This window comes from Dermacentor albipictus, chromosome 2 (genome assembly GCF_038994185.2).
Source record: "Dermacentor albipictus isolate Rhodes 1998 colony chromosome 2, USDA_Dalb.pri_finalv2, whole genome shotgun sequence".
Classification (NCBI taxonomy): Eukaryota; Metazoa; Arthropoda; class Arachnida; order Ixodida; family Ixodidae; genus Dermacentor; species Dermacentor albipictus.
This window is the reverse complement of record NC_091822.1, coordinates 154,945,871-154,968,130: the sequence shown is the minus strand read 5'-3', so window position 1 is coordinate 154,968,130 and position 22,260 is coordinate 154,945,871. Positions and strand designations below refer to the sequence as shown.

The following is a 22,260-nucleotide window of genomic DNA, read 5'->3' as shown; positions in this document are numbered from 1 at the left end:
CTATTTTACTCTTTAGCACCAACACTACATCCAGTGTTTATTTATTTATTTACACAATACTGCAGGCAGCAATGCTGCCTAAGGAGTAGAGGGATTACAAAAGGTGCTTTTTCAACATATTTTAAAATGAAACATGAGATGCGCATTGAACAATACATTCTGGTAAATGATTCCATTCTTCGCTCGTAAGTGAAAAAAATGATTTCTGAAAGATTTTAGTGCGGGCAAATTCTGACTGGCAATTCGCCAGTCATGCAGGCGGAGGACAAAGCCGGTCCGCACCACGCTTCGTGGTCAGACCGGATCGTACGAAGGCGAGTACACACTTGGGTCTTGTCGGGCACAAAGCAAACACTGCGATGTACGGACTACATCTGCATTTAGCTGCGGCCTGCTACGTAGCGCAGATACGGCAGGGTACCCTAACGAGTCCACTGGCTCAGCGCTGTGCTGCTCGCTCATGACAACTGCGTTTGGCTTAAGTTTGGCGCGTCGCAGGTGCCAAAATAGGGGGAGTGGTGTCTACATTAATATCCAAAATTAAATGTGAACTGTGCGCCACGGTGACATATAGACGGCGGTGCCTTGTGAGCACGCCTCGCTCTGTCGTAACTTTGGCAGTTAAAGGCCTCCGCTTCTGGTGAATGCATCGAAGTACTTTTCGTGACAAAGTTTTTATCAAATAGCCTATTTTAACTTCGAATGCTTTCCTCCACTTCGATAAACATGTAAGTGGTTCAGGGCCCGCTTAGGTTTCTCTGAATTCGTAAACTTTACGTAAAATTGGTAGAGTTGATATATACATTAACAGCTTGTGATAAAAACCAAGGAAGTGTATTTGAATTAACAAAAAGCAATCACTTACTGCACTGTGGTGTTCCTCATTTAGTTGATCAACTTTCTGCTTGCTCGGCACGATCAGCCTCAGGCAGTCGACTGCGAACACTTCTCCTGGTTGGGTCATATCGGAGAACCTGCGTGGCGGTGGTTCACACTGATTATTCGCCTAGCGATGCCTGCGGTGTCGACAGCGGATTTTTCGCGACACTGAGCCTTTAGCGTACATGACAGGAGTGTGGCGCAAAGATGACCCGAAAAGCTCTAGTCAAATTTACGCTGCATTGCCTGTGCACAGTGCCCTCTCGACGCCGTGACTAGGCGCGAGCCCCCACAAATGGAGTGCAGGAGCTGGTGGGCAGGGAGCAGGCGGGGAGAATGTTTGCGAAGAAATAGAGAGAGGGGAGGCTGTTCTGCGACCTACAACGCTAGAACTCAGAATGGCGCCCAAGCGTGCACTTAGTGCCGAGGAGACAAAGGCTCGCAGAAAGCGTCGAGCAGAGCACCCAGGGTAACATTGCATATCACGACTGTCGTATGCGGTCAATACATCACCGCCCATCAACGCAAACAGAAGAGAAAGCTTCACTTAATTACATCGATTCCCACAGGGCGTTGTATCTGCATATTTTTACCTTCCAACTTTTCATACTTACATATTAAATGTGCAAAACAGTAACAATGAAAACTTTATTGGCACGGCTGTGCACTATCTCCGGGGCCGCCCCACAAAAGGCGCCACATTTTTCCACAGGATCCTGATTCTTACTGTCTTCTGGACGCTTTGTTTCGCATTATAACCGATTCCCATATGCGGTAGCTATTGGCCAATAGCTGACGTCAATCAACAAGGGTGTTTGGATCAGTGCGCTTCTTCCTACTGTTAATGTGCATATATTTTGACAAAGTTCAATAAGCAGGCTGAAGTAAGCGAAGATGTGCTTTTAAATTTCGATGATAATTGCGTACTTCCGGAAGACGGTCACCTTCAGACGAGATTCACCCTCAGACGGTCGCTTAAGTTCTCCACACCAACTGTCCGCCTCCTGGCATATAATACAATAGTTCGTCCTACTTTAGAATATGCAATAATCATTTGGGACCCCTACACAAAAACAAATATTGAGAAATTAGAAAGAATTCAAAAGAAAGCTGTCAGATTCATCTACAATTCTTACGGTCGAACATCTATAACAGATCTCCTTAAACGTAGTGGCTTCTCTTCGATTACAAAACAAAATCGTGTCTCCCGATTAAAATTCTTTTTTCAACTAATGAATGGCCACTACCATATTGATACCTCACACATCTTAACACCTTTAACTGGTTATACTGCTCGTCATAAACACTCCCTAGCAGTAACCCCGTTAACACCGCACAACAACTGCTTCAAATATTCTTATTTTACAAGAACAATAGTTGATTGGAATAAACTTCCTAATAAAGTCGTTACAGAAAATTCTTTATCTCGTGTTCAGGCGCACCTGCACTCATGAATCAACCGCGCATACTTTATTTGCTCCTTTTTCCATGCATTTTGTCCTTTTGCCATTTTCGAATTCAAGCGTCGGCATGATTGCTTAAACTGTATGTTTTTGTGGATGTACTTGTATGTTCCCACCCTGCTAAGATCTTGTAAAAGATCGCAGTATCTAGAAATAAATAAATAAATAAATAAATTAACAAGCACGGTTTCACGCTTGCACAGGTAAGCATGAGCACACCTCGCACAACGACCGCGGAATCTTACGATCAAAACGCTGCAATGAAGAAGCGTGACAGCGGCAGCGAGCGAATTGACCTTCATTATGCGAAAAACGGTGAGGAGTGCAGACAGGACACAAGGGAAGAGAAGGCGCTCGTATTGTCCACCTCTCTTCTCTTGTGTCCTTTCTGCACGCCTCACCTTTTTTTTGCATAATGAATCCTTACCAACTAGCTCAGCTTTCTGTCGTTCTAAGAATCGACCTTCGTGCTGTCTCTCGTTGCAACGGCAAAGAAGAGTCGTAAGGACATCGCGTACGATGCTACCGGCACTCCGTGTACTCAGTCCACTTCGCAGATCGCTTGCATGATGCGGCACCCGCGCGACCGCGCCGTAAGCAGCAGCCACCGGAGTAGGACGCCCCCCTCTCCCTCCCTCTCCTCCTCCTACTGTGCCTCGCGCGCGACAGAAGACGGCGCGATTCCGCCACGCCGTCCTCCGTCGCGCGGGCCAAATTGAGCCGCGATCGTCGGCTGAGCCTCGCGAACGTTCACTCGCGCGTACATCGTACGGCGCTCGTCGAAGACGCTATCGCGTTTGGAATTTGTGCGGAACATCAAGGCGACAGCGACGGCATAAATGCGCCTAGAGTTTCCATATAATTGTTATCGCAACAAAAAGAGAACGGACAAGCCACGGTTATAGTCCTTCTCGTTAACAATTTTTTTCAGCGGCATTCCTACTGCCAGTTGCGCATGCAGCAGGAATTTGTCTGAATAAGCGTGCTCGGAGCAAGAATCGCTCTAGTGTAATTTCACATTGACCAAATTTCAAGAATGTCTTGAAAGACCTACCAGAGGAACTTTGCCGCAAAAATATCTTAACGCTAGTGCATTGTATGCCCCTTTACACGAAGATCCGTCGGCGTCGGCGCCACCGAAAGATGATACCAAAACTGCCTCGCGTCGCAAAGAGTAAAAACGCGTCAAGAATGCTCGAATTGACATCAAACTTCTCGGGGGGTTTCTGTAAACAAAGTAAATTAATGGCTTCGAAAAGGAAATGTACATTTAGGTCTGGATGGGAACTAACCCTTGGCCTCCGGGATGCGAGATGAGCACCCTTCGCCGACGCCACTTCGGCTCCACGGTTCTGGCTGACTCAAGGTGCGCCTATAGTGCGTGCTCTCATGAGTGTGTTCATGCGTGGAAAGTGCATGAACACACTCATGACATTCCTAGGTTCTACGAACGGCAAATGCTTTCGCATTCCCACATGTAAGCAGTCTTTAGTGTCTCTGCCAGATAACGTTCTTCTTATTTAAACGCAGCCTTTAATAACGTAGAACGAATTCAAATTCCCAAACTTTACGCAACATTTTGTATAGTTGACTTCGTTAATAGCTTCTCAGAACTAAAAGAAAGGTATATCTGTATAAACAGAAAACAGTCACATACCCCGAAGGGCAATGCCGCATCGTGGAGGGGACCTATCTGCTCCCGTTTGGGGACGCAATGCCGGTTGAGGATTACGAGCGTTTCCATCCCAAGTTCCTGAAAAATAAAGAATCAGAATTTAAGGCGTGTATTTGTCACCGAGAATTGGAACCGACATTCACGGCTTGAAACCCGATACCAGCGTCCGTAGAACACCAAACCGCTAGAAGACTCGACAGCTCCAAGAGGTTCTTACCTTTGGGATTCCTGGAGGTTGTTCTGGAAAAAGCCACCGAACAAGCGGCCTCACGCGCTTCTGACCACGCGCGGCGTTCCCCGGGCAAAAGCGCTGGAGAAGGCGACCCACTACAGCGTCCCTGTTCTTCGCATCAATTACCCCGGGGAACGAACAGGCAGCCGACCGGCGACCTAACAGCTCCTCAATTAGAGTGAATCGTAGTATACGGCTTGAGGCGCTCGACGTTGACTATGTCTCGTCCACGACGGCGCATGTCCGAAGGCGGTTCAACGGGTTCGATCACGTAGTTGACGGGGATACGCGTTCGAAGACACGGTAGCGCGCTTCGTACTTGGGTAGCGCTTTCGAAGAGAGCCAGGTGCAGCGGAAGGAAGCGAGAGCCACACAAGCGTTCCAGGAAGGAAGGTCGGTGCAGAAGTGGTGTCACCGCCAGCCCGTGTGGAAGAATTGTGTCGTTGGTGTGCCACAGGGGCCCACCGCAAAGTAAGAAAACGGGTGGAAAGCCGGTACGGCTTCGAGTGCCGGTGTTCTACGCGTAGGCCACGAAGGGCAGAATGATGTCCCAATTTGTGCGGTCGGAGGCGACGTGCGTGGCAAGTATGTTGCCGAGCGTACGGTTGAAGAGCTTCGTAAGGTACCTGGTTTAAGGACGGTGCGCCGTAGTCGTACGATGAACGAAATTGACATGGCACTCTTTAAGAATCCTTTCAATTACTTCGAGCAGGCAGACGCTTCCGCGATGACTGAGCAGTTCCTGAGGTGGCCATGACGAAGGGTGAATCGACGAAGCAGGAAAGAGGCAACATCGGGCACTGCCGGGTGGGCGGCAGTTTCGGCGTACCGCGCGAGGTGGTCGACTGCCACAATGTGGGCCAGTGTTTTCCATCCGTTCGGTGCCGCCAGCTTTGCTGCCGTGCTAGCCTCACGTTCCCTGGATATTTTCTTGCATACCGTCGATAACGTGCGTCCGCCAGCTCAACGCGGTCAAGTTGAACTTATTCAACCTTGCGGGCTTCTTTCGACTTTGGCCTACCTTTGTTGGGCACACGTCAGTGGTTGTTCACCGTATTGACACCGGTCACAATGCTCCGCTGCGCCAGCGTCAATACCCTGTTCCCACAGCCGAATACCTTGTCTGTGACGAACACGTTGACGACATGCTGAAACGGGGTGTGATCCAGCATCCCACAGACCTTCGGCGTCTTCGGTTGTGCCGGTGCGGAAAAAAGATGGCTCAATCAGATTGTGCGTCGATTACCGCCGGCTTAACAAGATTAGTCGCAAGCATGTATCGACGCGCATCGACGACGTCCTGGATTGCCTGCAAGAAGCAGAGTTCTCTTCGTTGGATCTGCGCCCCGGGTACTGGCAAGTGCCGATGGCCGAAGCCTGTTGGGAGAAACGCCGAGACGTACTTGTGAAACGTCTGTATGCCATCTGGCCTATACAGTCCGAGTCGGAGCGACGAAGCAAACTGTCACCTCACATAGCAAATGCTCAGAACACACGAGTCCCCCAATCACAGTCGCGGCACTCTCCCGAGCCGCGTTCGATGCGACGCCGCAGCGCGTTTGATGCAGCGCTACCAAGCCTTCGACGCAACGCCGCAGCGCGTTGGATGCAGCGCTACCAAGCCTTCGATGAAACGCTGCCGCGCGTTCGATGAAACACTCCTTCCCAACTTTTCTACGAGTGGCTCTACCGCAGCACTTGCGCAGCGTGCGGCATATCAATTTCACGGTGCTCAGAGTTCTCGTCTCTTTTCAGAAAAGTCCTTCTCAAATTATCGGCATGTCCGTATCGCACGCGGCTTCCGACAATTACCAAATATGTACGTAGTGACTTCACTCGTGTCACTTTTCCTGGCAACCATTTAATAACTTGACCTCGCACTGAGCGCACCAAAACAGAATCACCGACAGAAATTGACCGTGACATTTCGCGCCGATCGTCTGCAGCACTTTCACTCTCGGCCTTGTCCAGGAATTCCATACTAACATTTAGCAGGAGCTATGTTAGCCGAGTTCCCAGTTTGCGTCGCAGAAAGAGATCAGCAGGGCGTTTTACCCGTGAAAGTATGGGGAGTAGTCTGATAAGAAAACAAAAAAAGAGTAGTTTGCAATTCTGTGAACGGCGCCCACGCGTCAATCATGTGCAGCCTCTCGCGACCTCCCGATTAACGACGCAATCGTGCCACACTTCGCTGCGTTTGAAGCGTGCAGCACGAGACATGTTCTCCACACGAGCCTATTTATCGCGAAATGATGATACGTATAGAGCGTGCCCATTTTTCGCATTAGGGTGTATTGGAATCTCGGGTATACTTTATTTTACTTTAACATCTATTGGAATGAGGCCGTTCTGCTGTTTGGATTCGAACTTCTGACCCAGCGCTTGGTATTGGCGGCGAGGAGTTACGGAGTCGCCATCTAGCGGAAGCGCCTCGCTTGCGTAGTATGAGGGATCACGCGGCGCGCTCCTCATAGGTTTTGCTGTCAGCGCTGACTGAAAACCACGCGGGAGCTCTCCCGGACATTTCTGTAAGTACTTTCGAAACGAGAGAAGTTTTTTACTCTCTAAGTAATAATCTTGGGCAAACTGAAAGCACACAATCGTTTACAGACGCTATCTGTTTACCGAATACGTACAGTGAACGCCACTGCGCGCAGTCGCCGCGATGGAGTCTCCCGAACCGGCTTCTTGCGTGAAAGGCAGGTAAACGCTGAGAGCAAGCTATGTGAGGAGGAATAAACTTTATTAGTAGAAATGAGCCGACGGTAAAATCGTCCGAGGTGGGCGGCTTCCCTAGTCCAGGATGCCGTGGGCCTGAGCTGATAACTTGGCCCTGCTCACCAGGCGATGCTGGTCTTCAGGGCTCGAGCTTGTCAGCTGGGCCTCCCACTGCTCGACGGTTGGTCCGGTGATGGGCGGTGTCGATGGGTTTTGCTGACATTCCCATACCATGTGGTAGAGGGTATTGGGCCTAGAGCAGAAAGCGCATTTGTGGGTATAGCTCGTAGGGTACATCGCGTGTAGCAGGGTGCCGTGCGGGAATGTGCCGGTCTGTAGTTTTCGGAACATCACCGCCTCTTCTCTTGTCAGCTGGGGATGCGGGGGCGGATAGATCCTCCTACTCAGCCTGTAGTGGCTCAGGATATCGGCGTATCTTTTCGGGACGCTATCTTGTTGGTCTACCGGCGCTCGTGAACCTGGTGGGATAGCCCGGAGAATGTGATCTCGGGCAGCGGCATTAGCCGCTACATTACCCGCCAGGGACTCGTGTCCCGGGGCCCAGACAATGTACAGTTCAGGAAAATTGTCTCGTTTTTCGAGGATGCTCAGGGCTTGTTTGGAAATGCGGCCTTTTTGGTAATTTCTACATGCTGTTTGCGAGTCGGTGATGATTGTGAGTAGATCTTCCTCTCGCTGGCCCGTAGTGGCCGCCAGGGCTATCGCCGTTTCTTCCGCGCAGTCGATGTCTGTAGTGTTTACCGAGGCCGCAGCTACCTCTTGTCCTTGGCCGTTGATCACGCTGATAGCGTGGGCCGCTCTGTTCTTGTACTTTGCCGCGTCGGTGTATCGGACTTCTCCTTGTTTTGGTCCTTCGTAGGCCTTACGTAGAGCTTTCACTCTCGCTCGCCTCCTTTCTCTGTGGTATTCAGGGTGCATGTTTCTCGGGATGCTGGCCACCGTGATCTTCTCCCTCAGGGGTAGAGGAACCCGCTGTTTTGTAGACTCATATTCGACTGGGTAGCCCAGTCTTATTAGCATGTCCCTACCCGTGCTGGTGAGCTTGAGTCGCTCTATCTGGCTGGTCTTGTGGGCCTCTACAAGTTCCTCCCAAGTATTGTGTATGCCCAGGCTGAGCAGCTTCTCCGTCGACGTCGTCGGTGGAAGCCCCAGTGCCAGCTTGTAGGTTTTTCGTATTAGGGTGTTCAATTTGTCTCTCTCGCTGTTCTTGAGACCCAGGTACGGGGTGCCGTAAGTGACTCTGCTGATTATCAGGGCTTGTATTAATCTGATTGTGTCCTGCTCTTTCAGGCCGTGCTTTTTGTTTGTCACTCTTCGCACCAAGTGCGCGACTTGGATAACTGTCGCTTGCAGTTTTTTAATGGCGGCGAGACCGGCACCGTCCTTCTGGAAAGTGAGGCCCAGAATACGAAGTGTGTCCACCTTGGGTATGTTGACTCCATTTAGTGTCAACGTTGGGTCAGGTGTGTCCTGCGGAGGCCGCCCTCTTGTCCTATTTTTGAGGATCAGGAGCTCCGACTTTTCCGGCGCGCATGAAAGACCGCAGTGGTGTAGATAATGCTCGGTCCTGTCGATGGCTTCCTGCAGGGCGTCTTGTTGTTCGCCCGCCGATCCCGTGCACGTCCACATGGTCAGGTCGTCTGCATATATTGCGTGACGGATACCCCTGATGTTCTCCAAGAGGTTCGGCAATCCCCTCATCGCTATATTGAACAGCAACGGGGAGATCACCGACCCCTGGGGGGTTCCTTTCTGCGGTACTGGGAACTTCTTGGTCCTGAGATTCCCCAGGCCTATGGTCGCCGTTCTACCCGTCAGGAAGTCCCGGACGTAGTTGTATGTCCGCCGTCCGCAGTTGGTATGTTGTAGGCTGTTCAGCACTGCTTCGTGTGAGACGTTGTCGAAGGCTCCCTTCACGTCGAGTGCCAGGATGGCACTCTTGTGGCATGTGCTGAGGCCGTTGATGACTTCTTCTTTAAGCTGAAGTAGAATGTCCTGGGTGGAGAGGTTAGGCCGGAAACCGAACATAGTGTTCGGCAGGTGCCCACCTTCTTCCAGGTAGGGCGAGAGACGATTGTGGACCATGTGCTCGAAGAGTTTTCCCGCGCATGACGTAAGAGAGATCGGACGCAGGTTCTGTAGGTTGATGGGCTTGCCGGGTTTCGGGATCATCATTACGTCCGCGTGCTTCCAGGAAGCCGGTATACTGCCCGTCTCCCAGCTTTCATTGATATACTTTAGCAAACTCTCCGTCGCCCCGTCGTCCAGGTTACGGAGGGTCTTGTTGTTAATTTTATCCCTGCCGGGCGTCGTGTTTCTTGTGAGATTTCTTATGGCTGCCACGATCTCCGACTTGGTGAAAGGTTGGTCTAAATCCGGATTGGGTTCCCCCTCGTACTCCGGGTGAATGACTGGCTGCGTCTTCCGTTGTTGCTCGTCTCCGATGTATTTCGCAGTGATGGCTTCGAGCGCTTCTTCTTCGGTTCCCTGGAAGTTGTGTATAAGTCTTTGTATGTGTTGCCCCGTGACAGTTTTTGATTCCGTCTTCGCCAGAAGGGTCTTTAAAATGGCCCAGGTCTTTCGGTTGCTGAGGGTTCCCTGTAACTGGTCGCACACTTGATTCCAGTTCTGACGTCCGAGTTTTTCAGCATACTCCTCCGCCTGCCGCGAGATTGCGGCAATGCGGATCTTGAGTTTGCGGTTTCTCTTCTGCTTCTTCCATCTCTTCAAAAGTCCTCGCCTGGCCTCCCAGAGGTGAAGTAGGTGTGGGTCGACTTCGGGATTGTCCGCAGTGAGTTGGATGGTCTTTGTGTACTTGGTAACCAAGTCCATCACCTTCTTGGTCCACTCCTCGATGTTCTCTAGGCTGCTGGGGTGTTCATCTTTGCGGAAAGCAGGCCAGTCTGTAATTTTGGCTTGACCTAATCTCACAGGGGTTTTGTGGTGCATGATTTCGGTCTGGATGATATGATGGTCGCTGCCCAGAGTCTCGTCCAGTCTCGACCACTCGACTTGCCTGAAGCCAGTGGAGAAGGTCAGGTCTGGGCTGGTGTCTCTGGAGACACTGTTGCCGATTCTAGTTGGTATTAGAGGATCGGTCCACAACGTCAGCTGGTGGTGTTGTGCCGCGTTGTGCACGTCCATACCCTTCTTGTTGGTTGATCGGTAGCCCCAAGCCACGTGTGGAGCGTTAAAGTCGCCCACCACGAGAAGTTTCTGACCATCGTTGACTTTCTTCACTTCTCTCAGTAACTTGTCCAAGTCCTTTAGCGTGTCGCGCGGAGGACTGTATACATTCAGGATGTAGAGGCTCTGCAGGGTTTTCTTGGGAGGAACCAGCTCAATCAGAGTGTGCTCGATTCTGTGGTTGATTTCGTGCTGCTGCGTCGTGTAGTGCTTCTTGATGAGGACGGCGGTCCTGGTCCTTCCTTGGGCAATGTGCGTTTTGTAGCCACGCATCGTAATATTATTTGTCTCTGTTTCCTGTAACGCGATGACGTCAGGTTGGTGTAGGGTGCATAGGTGAAGTAAATTTTGCCGTTTCCGATTTATTCCTCTGCAATTCCACTGCCAAATTTTGAGGGTTTCGGTCGCTTCTTTCTTCTTTGCTATTTTATTCGCCATCTTGGCTTCCCAGAGTCTCGTTCATCTGGGCTTCTCTGATGGGGTATTTTGGCTTTTTCCTTGCCTGCTCTTTTTCCCTTTCTAGGATGGAGATGCGTTGGTTGAGCTCGTTGCCCATCTGGTTGATCTCCTGGCGGAGCGTTTGTAAGGCTGCTTGGACGGTGGCTGCCACAGACTTGCTTATGGTGTCGACGGCCTGAGCCAGTTCGGCTCGGAATTCATTTCTCAGTTCGGTCTTGTCTTCGGTTCGGGCCTTGTTCACCTTGTACTCTATTCCCGATTCTAGGTCCTCTATCGGGGGAGTATGTTCCCTCGGCGGCAATGGCGTTATGGTCGGTGTCTGCTGTTTTTGCAATTGCTCAATGAGATGTTGGAGCTTCCTCTCCAGGGCTTGTTCCCTGGCCTGAGCTCTTTTGTCCCGTTCCTCCTGACGTCCTTCTTGCTCTTCTAGACGCTTCATGAGCACTTCATTCCGCTTCATCAGGTCGGCGTTTTGCCTTCTGAGGGAGGCGATGGTTTCCTCGTATCTTGAATTTCGCTCTTGTGTCGGCAGTGAGAGAAATTGGTCGTTTGTCGACTTGGAACTGGCTATCACTTCCGCCCAGCTGATCTTCTGCTGTTCTTGCTGTGGCTTACTTGTTCGATATTCCGAGGAGCTTGAACTTGTCTCCCTTGTTATAGGTGGTTGTCGGCCTCTTGATTTACTTCTCTCCCTCACGTACAGGGGTGGGGGTCTTGGCTTGAGCCTTTTCTCGCACTCCTTGCTTGCCGTCTCGTGAGGCAGCCCACATAGTTTGCACTGCAACTGGCAATCATGATCTGTTTGTGGGTTCTGCACCCCGCACCTGTTGCAAATGTGTTTGTCTGGGTTGGGGCATACGTCCTGCCGGTGGCCGATTTCTCCGCAGGCCTTGCAATACTGTACCGATCTGCGGTATGGGCGGCAACGTGTGTACGAGCCGGCCACCTTCACATAGAAAGGGATGTGCGGACCTTCGAAGGTGATAACTGCTGAGGTGGATTTGCCGAGCATCCTCGCATGCAGGATGCCACAGTTGTTGGCTGCCAGCAGTTCCGCAAGTCGTTTCTCCGTCGTACACGCAGTGATGCCGTGCACGACTCCACGTACTGTTCCTGGGAGCGGTTTGATGTACGGCGTCATCTCGTATGTGGCCGCCCCAAGTTCGTATGTGAAATATGTTCTTATAGTGTTTGTATAACTAAATGGAGCCTAATAGAACAAAGCTCAATGCAGCGATCGCGTAGATTCGCAGCGACCGACTGCGCGTCTGCATGCTTGTCCGCGCACTGTTTCGCTTTCTCCGCGCGCGCGTTTTCGCACCGTGCCATGAGCTTTAGGCCGCAGAATATGAGCATTTGACAGTATGCAAGCAACCATTGTTGCGTGGGTGCTATCAGAGCTGTTCAAAAATAACTTCACTGTAGAGACTTCGACGCCTACGGGGACTGTGATGTGCCGTCGCAACGATTCAATCTTTTTTTCTTCTAAATTATTTGACCTTTCAATATTATTTCTCGAGTTGCGTCGCACTGCATGTTTATCGGTGTTCTCAGCGTGCCATGTCCCGCTGCTCCTTTTTTTTTGTAATCCAGTGCATTAATTCATAACGCAAACATGACCATATGCCATGCTTTTTTTAATTTGCTTCTTACCGTTGCCTTTCCACTCCACTGAACTTACCAGTATCTATAGCATCGACAAGTTCATAGACGAAACCGTCATGACATTAGACAGTTTTAGTACTGCGTCATGACGATACGTACGCAGCACGCAAGAGCTTTGCGGAACGTAGGAGCGCGTGTCGCGTTGGGGCTTTTAGTACTGCGAAATGCCTACGTACGTAAGAGGGCGAGCGTTAGACGCCGGGCGCGTCGGAGCGCATTGGCCGTGTCCACCAGTACATCGAACCGTCGGCCAAACTAGACGCTGTTGATCTGACTAAGGTGATGTAACGTGTGGGCGCGTTCCCGCTTCGTCGAACTATATTTAGGCCTTTAAGAGACTCTACTTTTAATGCGGATGACACACGAATCACATAGAGAAAAATAAAGACCAAACACTTGCTTTCTGGGGCTGGCATGGTCATTTCCGATGAACTGCGCCAAGAGTAGGTCGAGCCTTTCGCGCAAACAGCGCACGCTGAAGGCTTTCGTAAAAGCAAAATTCATATTTTTTGTTATACATACCCATTTTGCAGGATCCTGGAAAGGGTTCTGCGCGTTTACTTCGCGCAGCAAAGCCAAGTCGTACGCCACGGAAAAGAACAGTCTTCCGCTGGTCGCCTTCGACACCGCCATTTTTCGAAACTCTTGTCTCGCGCTCTCCCGAACGAACGAGAACCACGAGAGCAGCACGCAAGGCTCCCTACGTACGCACGCAAGAATCGGATGCGTGCGTACGCAGCGGCCGCGTACGCATCTCGTAGCGTTTGTGTTGCGTTCTGCACATGCGCAGTTTGCAGAACGCAGCGATCTTACGTACGCAACGCCGTTGCGTACGCTACGTACGCAGTACTAAAACTGTCTATTAGTCGGGCAGCGGACTCGGGCGAGCGTCTTAGTACGCGTTTTCCGAACATCGCAGACCGGGCGCCGTAGCAGAAATCTTCCTCGCGTCTGTGCTTGCTGCATACCCGAGTTGTAGCCGATGACTGTTTGCCGGTTTTATGTTTCGCGAGCCAAGCTTCACACAGCTTCTTGTCCTGCGGCTACGTGTGAATAAGGCCGACACCGGCCTCCGTTGCGTGCGTTCGGCCCTGCGGCACCGAGCAGTAGCCTACCATGTTGCGCGCCTTCAAAGGCAGCCACTACCTATGGTAGTGCTTTCAAGCGTTGTAAAGGAGGCACTCGAAGCGGGAAAATTTCGCCACTAAATGAGTACCGCAGCGTACGAAGGAATTTAAACTCGTTTTCAGCTCGCTTCGGCGCTCCCGAAGCAGCCGACGCGGCCGCTATGTCCACGTGATCCCTCCTAGCACGCCACGCCGACGGTGGCGCCAGCTTTTCCAGTGGTGGAGCTCGAGGCCAATATCCGCTGAAGTAACCCGAACGCTTTCAATGATCCCAGTGACATACCTGCACGGTCCCTGAGCCCCGTAAATTGCCTACAAGGTTACTAGAGGGTATCTGGCACTGTAGTGTCTACGGGGGCTGCTAGCCAAGGGTGTTCAGGCAGCATGATGGTTAGTACACGGCTTTGCTTAAACATCGGCCTTCTTTCTAAGAACAATTGATGACTTCGGTAATCTATACTTCTCAATATTTATTTATTTATTTGCTTATGGATACAAGGATTCAGAATGATTATACACGATCAGAGAAACTCCTCGGCTTTCTATGTTTAAAAATTTGAATTGCTTATACATTTACGAAGAGCAAATACAATTAACACAGTATGTGCAAAAAGAGACAAAGAGGAAAGTACAGCGATGGACAAGGGCGTTATCTTTATTTTTTTTCCTGCTCACTGTGTAATGTATACGCACAAGCTGGCCCCACAGCAAGTCCTATTACGAAATAATTAGCGCCGCAAGAAAGTTTGAAGCCACTAGCATAAAGATTACGCAAATCAATGCACGATCCAATATTTCAGTGGTCGCTGAGCGATCACAGCGCCAGAGATCCATCTGGTGACTTTTGCAGAAGATCCACTGGAGTGAGCCAAACAAGACGCCCATGCGGTGACATCAGTGTCACGGCCGTCTTCAATGCAAAACGACTCCTGCTGTGTGGGTGCCCCACTCGTGCTCGCATAATCTCATCGCAAGTTGTTGACGATAGGGAAAACCAATCCACTAATAACGTGCCACTACGCGTAGTTTAATCGCAATTATATCTCAGAAACGTCGAAACGCGCGTGCACTTATCTTTACCTTTCTTTTTGAGGCTGAGCGGCGAAGCCTCGATCATATACGCGTAGAGAACAATGGGCAGAATACGCGTGCTCCGTTGTGTTTTCAATAAGGAAGCCGGTATTCGCACACTTGATTCTAATGAGCTAGGAATAGAGTGGCCTAGCAGATAGAAATGCAATTTTTTTTCTTCCACAAACGAATTTGCCCACCGATGATCATCAAGCGGCAGTTTCTACATAGGGTGGTTCGTCCTCCTGGACGGCGTTTTGTTCCGCTTTAATTTTCACTTTGTCGTTCCTTGCCTTTTCTGTGTCATCCCTCGAAGCCTTCGTTCAGCCGTTCTCCGCGAGATTCATGACGCACCAATTGCAGGCCATCTTGGTGTCGCTTGCACCTACAATCGTGTCCAGCGTCACTTCCCCTGCGCCAGCCTTGCTCGCCCTGTACAGCGATACGTTGCGGCGTGCGAGCACAGTCAGCAACAACAACAAAAAAAGAACAGCGACATTTCCTGCCGAGCACCTTCAACCCCACGACATTCCTGCTGAGCCATTTTTTCGAGTGGGTTTAAATTTTCTCGGGTCATTTTCGTAGTCCAAGTCCGGCAACAGGTGGGTCACTGTGGCTACGAATTACACGACGCGTTGCGCAATTGACAGAGCGCTTCCCACCAGCTGCGCGAGTGACGCCGCGTATTTCCACCTCGGCGACATCATATCCGTGCATGGCGCTCAATGACAGCTCAGGGGTCGTGGTTCTACCTTGCTTTCCCAAGTAATTGCCGACAGTGTGCAGTCTTGCTCTACAAAGCTCCAGCTCATCCCTTCGTAACCTCCTGATGTCACTGGCAGGAGTAATTGAACTGGACCATCACCGACATGCCGCCAAAATACGTGTTGCCAAACTACCGTTACGGGCACGTTCGCTTATAGTTCCTCACGCTGCGGAGCTGCCGGTTATTCCCCGTTTTATCTTTTGTCCGGTCTCGACCCTGCGTTGACCTTGGACGCTTCGCTTTCCTCGGATCGTGCTTCGAGGAGCGTCTGTGCCCGCAACACCATTGCCCATGCTGACCACGCCAGGCAGCTTGGCCGCACTCGTCTGTTGGCATCGCAAGAAGATCAAAAGCACGTTTAGAATCAGCGGCAACGTGATGTACAGTTTTGGCGAATTTCCCTCATGGTAATTTGGTCCCATTTTCCGTCGACTGAACTTGTCCTACGTTGAGGTGAAGAAGGGAACGACGACAATACTCAAAAGACTACGAAAACTTGACACGGCGCCCGTTTCTACATGACACCTTTAGCAGTTTTTGTAATACCGGCATCTTCCTAATACCATCCAAATCTTGGAATAGGGGCGTCGACCCTGCGCAGGTGGGGAAGATGACCGTGAAGACGGCCGACCACATCTGCCACCGCTAATTTCTAACCAATTAGAGCAAAAAAAGTTTTCCTCCTCCTCCAAATCCTGGCCAATCCCCCGCAGCGGATACCCGCCATTGAAGAAAGATATCCTATCCTATTTTGGCAGGACTCTATTCTCACTCCACGAGCGTTTGCCATTTGTAAATACATCGTTTGTATCTAGAAATGTAAATTTACATTCGTAAATAGTTTTATGCGCGTAACGGGTATAATCATATAGTCGGTGTCTCCTACATTTGTGATAGAGGGAAGTATTAAATGCATCATGGTTTCCGAATAGCAATTTCTTGGCAGCAAGGAATACCTGTGTCAGCATCTTCTCTATGCATGTTTTTGTGGGAACCAGGAATATGGAAAATAATGATACAAGGAAGCCCTGGTTTTTATGTTTCATGAACTTTTCCTGACATCAAACTAACAAATCCTTTTGTAGGAAGAAAGCACGAGATGGTAGCGTGATAATTGAAGAAAATGCTTTATCTATGAAGGCTCATCCTTGCACATTGAAACGAAGCTACACAAAGGCACCACCAGCCTAACATGTGCCCTGAAACATGATTTTGGATGCGATTGTCCTGAAAAGTGGCATGGCCAGAAGAGTCGTAGCCACTACAAGGCTTAGTTGTAAAGAAGTTTAGAATAACTGACCCTCCACGCACTCAAGCTTTCTTTATCTGTAGTTAATATAACAATTTCAGGCAAAATGCACATATGTGAGTGTTTCTCCCCAAAAGCTGTTATAAACTGTATTTGCAAACATTACCTATAGAATTCTCACCATGCTTCTGAAACTTCTGAAACATGCAGTGAAGTGCATATGTACCTGCTAGAGAACTCAAAAGAGAGATATCAAAACTGAAGTTTCGAGATCACCCAGCTGATCACTCTCTTCGCATCCTCTTGGTCGATCCCTTTGAACGTAGAGGTAACGGTGGTCGTTGGACCACGCAGGAAGTCCCCCATCTGCTTGCCAGCATCGAGGGCGAACTCCATGAAAATGTTCCGGCTGATGAGGTCTGGAAATCACAATAATTTCTTTAATTGAAGAGGTTTTATTCACAAGGGTTGCCAACAAGTTTTCCTAAAACGAAATGTGAATCGTAGCACGTGTTGCCACGTTTTTTTTTTTCGGCGTTAAGGAGATTAAGTTAAAGCGGTCCTGAACCACCTCTCGGGCTTGACGGAAAAAAAAAAACGCACACCGCGGATAATATATGTTGCTGTGAATATCTCAGCAAAATTTTGCAGCCGTGCGGGGTGCTTGGAGATCGCAAGCGAAGCGCGAGGTCACCTCTTTCTCACACTTGATCCATTCAACAGAGGGCTGCTCCTCACTCCATTGTGGGCACTTTATCTCGTAGTATAGCAGATTCTCATATGCCACTGCCATTGACCAATAGGTGATATCAATGGAGAAGTTTGTTTGGATCTGTGTGCTTCTTTCTACTGTCTATTTGTGCATTTGCTGACGCAGTTTAGTAAACAGGCTTCAGCAGCCGAAAATCTGCTTTCAAATTTCCATAATTAGGTGCCTCGGGAAGCCGACTATCTTTTGGTTACGCTCGGCCCCGATCACCCGCGATGAAATTGAACATTGCCCACCCTGCCTATCGATATGATAGCTGTCGGGTCTCTTTTTTTCGATTAATTTTGAACACTGAACTACCCTCGAACAACGCGAAACTTAAGGTCAGAGCGAACGCACTCTTTCCAGCGCGTGCTCTCTCCTGGCTCCTTTGCATGCTTCACTTCGTATCGAGCTACCGGCAGCGCTTGAAAAATTGGAGGACGCTTAAGCTTCGCCTTCAAGAGTGGGACGCGACAGCGTTCCCGTCGACCCGCCAAGGGGTATAAGACAATGCGCTACGGCACAGCAATCACTTACGATGCGCCCCGCATCGGACTTAGCGCCCACCTATCACGCGGTGAGCGTCGAGCAACGCAGCGTTGGGCGCGGCAACGAAACGTGCGCCTGAGCGAACGAAACGAACCAAAGAACTCGGTGTCTCGGAGGGGAAACGATCTACGCCAGCCAAACGTCGTGATCGGCACGGGCAGAGAGATAGATAGTAATCTAAACCGGAAGCACGGCGAAGCGTCGTCAGGGGAGAGGGAGTCCCGCGACGCGCCTGGCAGAGGTCCCAATGCGCGCGCGGCGCGCCTCCTGTCGGGGCAGCGCCGTACATTGAGAGGAGGGGGTCTTCTGTGTTTGCCGCAAGATGGCTCTGCGTGTGCGGAAAGCGCAGAAGAAATGCAGCGGAAACGCACTTCGCAACTCGTGTAATTGTGACTTCTGTACGTTACATGTTCATAATTACCGATATACACCGCAGTATAACTTTCCACGGCTCGTTTCGAAGGCAACACCGCATTCACTAGAGGCGCGTTTGCACCGCTTGGAAGCATCGAACTCGTGGCTGAGTGGTAGCGTCTCCGTCTCACACTCCGGAGACCTGGGTTCGATTCCCACCGGGCCAATCTTGGAAGTTGCTTTTTATTTATGAAGCGCCTGCCGTGATTTATCGCTCACGGTCAACGCCGCCGACGCCGACACCCGACGCCGACGACACCGGCTTTTCTGCGACACGAGCTCCTTAACGCTATCGCGTTAAAATTCGCAAGTTCGATGTAGCCACTCTCCGTTGATCAAACTGGCGCAAGCCAGACCGACGATACGTTCATTTGAGGGATCGCCAGCTGCTTGTGCGCAGGCGCGAGTAAGAGCGGACGCGAGAGAGAGAATCTGGGGGCTTTTGCTCCCTAAATATATGACTCTGCCTAGGCACTGCGGAGTAGGTTTTTATGCAGGTGTTTGTCCCTAGGCGTGCCGCCGTTGCGGATTGGGATCGTTGGTTTACGTTTGGACGATTGCTGCTGGCGTGGTAAAACAGGTGAAGCAGCGGGCACTGACGGCCGACTTGGCGACCGCTGTGTCGGATAGATTGTCTCGCACCTGCGGCGCTCGTGCAAACTCAAATCGGGGCGGATCATAGCTTTCTCGCGCCTTATGGGAATGTGCCTTGTAAATAACAGCACAGATATTTCTGTGGGAGCAGTAGCGACCGTATAGTTTAGCCCGGAACGCGCATATTGAATATCTAGACGGCAGAGCGCGTTAGCAACCGCGCTCTAACGCAAGTGGCTGAAAGGCCGCCGGTGACGATGACTGATTCAGCACCGGCGCCGCAGGTGCGAGAAAGTCTGTCCGATGTAGCTTCAGGGGCAAAGTTCTGTCTGGTGTTGCAGAAGACGCGGGTCACGGTAGTGCTGAACTTAGCGTCACAAGTTGGACGTAACTGTTGGACGCTGGACGTAATTATATTTACTCAATCGTGTTTTTAATAACTGTAACAACGTTTCATTATTTCATATTATTGGTGGCGCCTAGTAGCGTACTATCAGGATGAAGCTGTGACCCCAGCAAGGTATCTTTAAGCATAAACACTAAACATCGCAGGAGCAGTCGAATACCACTGCCTCGATTGAAGATTTAACAAGGATTGCTACGCCCGCGCCCCTCGTTTTTCTCTCTCTGCGAAAAGCTTGATAAGAAGAAGGAAAGACTAAGTCGTCTGCTATGTCACTGTGCAACCAAGCTTCAGGAAGGACTGAAATGTGTGGGTCATGTTCAATTAACTTTAATTTTAGGCTATCTTTCTTGTTAATTATGCCCTGGGCATTAATATTTAAAAGTCTCAGGTACTTTTTCTTTGGCTTAGCGCGAGTAACATAACTAACGGTTTCATTGTAAAAGTGTCATGAAGTGCTGCTTTTGATACTATTGCTCATGTTTTGTGCTGTATTAGCATGCAACTGCGCGTCTAAGGGCGATTTGGTTTGTTGTTTTCGTTTTTTTAGGTATACTTTAACATCTCTGTTCTCATCCCACACATAGGCCACGTTATTGATATAAAGTTTATCAAAAGCCAAAGAAACCTTATCATGCTTTTCACGGTTTATTTTTGCACTTGCCCATAACTTTCTTTTGACCTCACGTACTTTAAGCGAGAAATCTTTGCCAATAGAATATTCAGTATTTTTTAGTTTATAACCTTTCTTTAGAATTTTTACTTTATTACGCGAGTTCGTTAACCTGAATATCACTGGCCTTAGCTTTGTAGTGTTTGGTCGGCCCAACCTGCGATTGCGCTCTATATCAATGTCATTAATTTCAAGAATTTTCTTAAAAATAGCTTTATTGATGGCAATTTCAAGTGATTCGGTATCTTCTTTCTCAGATTCCGGAAGACCACAAATGATTAAATTGGATCGTCTCCTATGGTTCTCTAAATCGTCAATTCGCGCCTCAAGTGACTGAATTGTGTTACTCATGTGTTCAATTTGATTCTGGCACGAAGAAATTTTCTCTTCCAAGACAGCCAGAGCGTTCAATTTAACACCAATAGCGGATAATCTTATGCCTTTGATATCTTTGAGGTCGGACGCCATCAATTCCAGTTGATTCGCAATTTGTGGTAGGTCAGGACCAGGATTTGACTCTGTATCCCCTGCAAGTAACAACAACGGTCGGAGTGAATAAAGTACCACATGCAATACAAGGCTCGTCAATGGGCACGGCAGCATCAGCAAACATGGGCTACTAGATCGAAAACATTTATCATGACGCCTTCTCACCTGCGTGAAGAAGAGAAGCGGATTGTGACGCAGCCGCATGTTCTGGAATATCTCAATGGATATAGTACTGGCCGGTGTCGCCATCACTTGTCGACAAAAAATGCAATGACTCATAGTCCCGTAAGGTTCATGGCTACTCTGCGTGAATTAGCTGCGATGATTCTACCTGTGTCGTCTTTGTCGGTGATTTCATTGTAGATGTGTCGGTACCGAAAAGGTGGCGGTTTAGGCGATGACTCGGCCCCGTAAGGTTCATGGCTACTCACTTTGCAAGAATTAGCTGCAATGACACAAACCCTGTTATCGTTGTCAATCATTTCAATGTGGACGTGTCGGTACCGAAAAGGGAGCGGTTTAAGTGCTCCGTGTTGCAGACATACCCCTTGCGATGCCACAACGATCCAGCCCAACCGACCACCCAGCGGCGTACGCGCAGCGATTTGACTTTTGCAGTTGCGAGTGAAATAATTACCACCGATCAAGACAATGAGTCTGCCTACTTTTCGCCACGACGACCACCCATCAAGACAATAAATGAGCTCGTATTTTTGTTCAAAAGTATGTGTCACCTCGGTGTCGTGTGGTAAACAGCTTTGCTGGTCAACCACCTTCATAGAGTGAATTGCTCATGTTTTTTTTTTCTTTTTTTGTGTGTGTACATGTCACGGTGTAAGAATAATTTAGGTGTTGACACTGCGGCCGGCGCACCGTCCTGGTTGTGTTCGCCGCCGGCGCTGTTTCCGTTTCCCGGCGACAGGTGGCGCTAGTAGGTGGAGGCTCTCGGATTTGCGCTGCGTAGGTTATCGATGCTAAGCGTTGCTCGTTTGTCGAGCTCGATATCGGGGTATATAGAAAAGTATGCACAGGCATGAATCCACCGGGATTCTGCAGTAACAAGACTGATTATCTAAATGAATGTGCAACTGATTTCTCGACGACGTTTTTATTATAGATCTGGTATCTAGCATACGTTGAAGCCAGTGTATCAATCGTATTTTCTAGTTGCGCCCGCCAATGTTAGCTAATTAAAGCAAAAATAAATAAATTGTAGCCGGATTTTCGGGGAAATAGCGTAAGGACAGCTAGCCAAAATGCCGTTCCGATATTCGGTCGTCAACCCAGCAATCTCGCGCTGTGCGCTGGCGGTGCGGCTGCCGCCGCTGCTCATCTTCCTCTTTACAAAATAAACGTCCTCAAAGCACCTTGAACCATTGCACCTCTAGCTTACACATGTACTTGGTTACAAACTTCGCTCGACACGCGACCCCTACGCAGGCTTCTGCTCAGTGTTAAGGCGATGGCGGTTATACTTTGCGCCAGTACTGCAAGCCGTGTGCAGTACAGCTTGATGAAGGGCATGTCACACGGCTAAATCCATCGCAACTCTCAAAGCAGTATATCTTGCGCTAGTTGCCCATGAATGGGCATAATTTTTCTATTCTACTCTGTCATTTCAAGAGAACAATGCGCGCTCTTATATTAGAAAAAAAAAAATGTCCGACCTGAAGTAGGTCTGGTGGTGTGTACAGTGCTCTTACATTTGTGTAGAATATTAGGAATGGCATGCTGAAAGGGGGGCTGAACATATAATTTATTCTGTTACAAAACTATACATTGCATGGCACAAACTGTTTAATACATACATTCACAAAAAATCTAACAAAATTAGTACATTCTGTAAACTTGGCAACACGATTCAGGATGAACAAAG

The 22,260-nt window shown here is 49.5% G+C and overlaps 1 protein-coding gene across 4 annotated transcripts in view; it reads right to left on the bottom strand.

Annotated features, from left to right (window-relative positions):
• The window catches only part of LOC135915464 (uncharacterized), a 79,762-nt gene that overhangs the window by 30,558 nt on the left and 26,944 nt on the right, over window positions 1-22,260 (bottom strand). Inside the window, exons 8-10 of one of the 4 annotated variants that reach the window (XM_070534122.1) lie at window positions 16,738-16,930; window positions 4,000-4,095; window positions 866-974 (exon numbers count right to left, since the gene is read on the bottom strand). Coding sequence is in view for 2 of the 4 variants with exons in the window: in XM_065448547.1 (XP_065304619.1) it covers window positions 866-974; window positions 4,000-4,019 (129 nt within the window). In the remaining 2 variants the exon portion in view is untranslated. The other 3 variants (XM_065448547.1, XR_011512197.1, XM_065448548.2) reach the window with 3 other exon arrangements.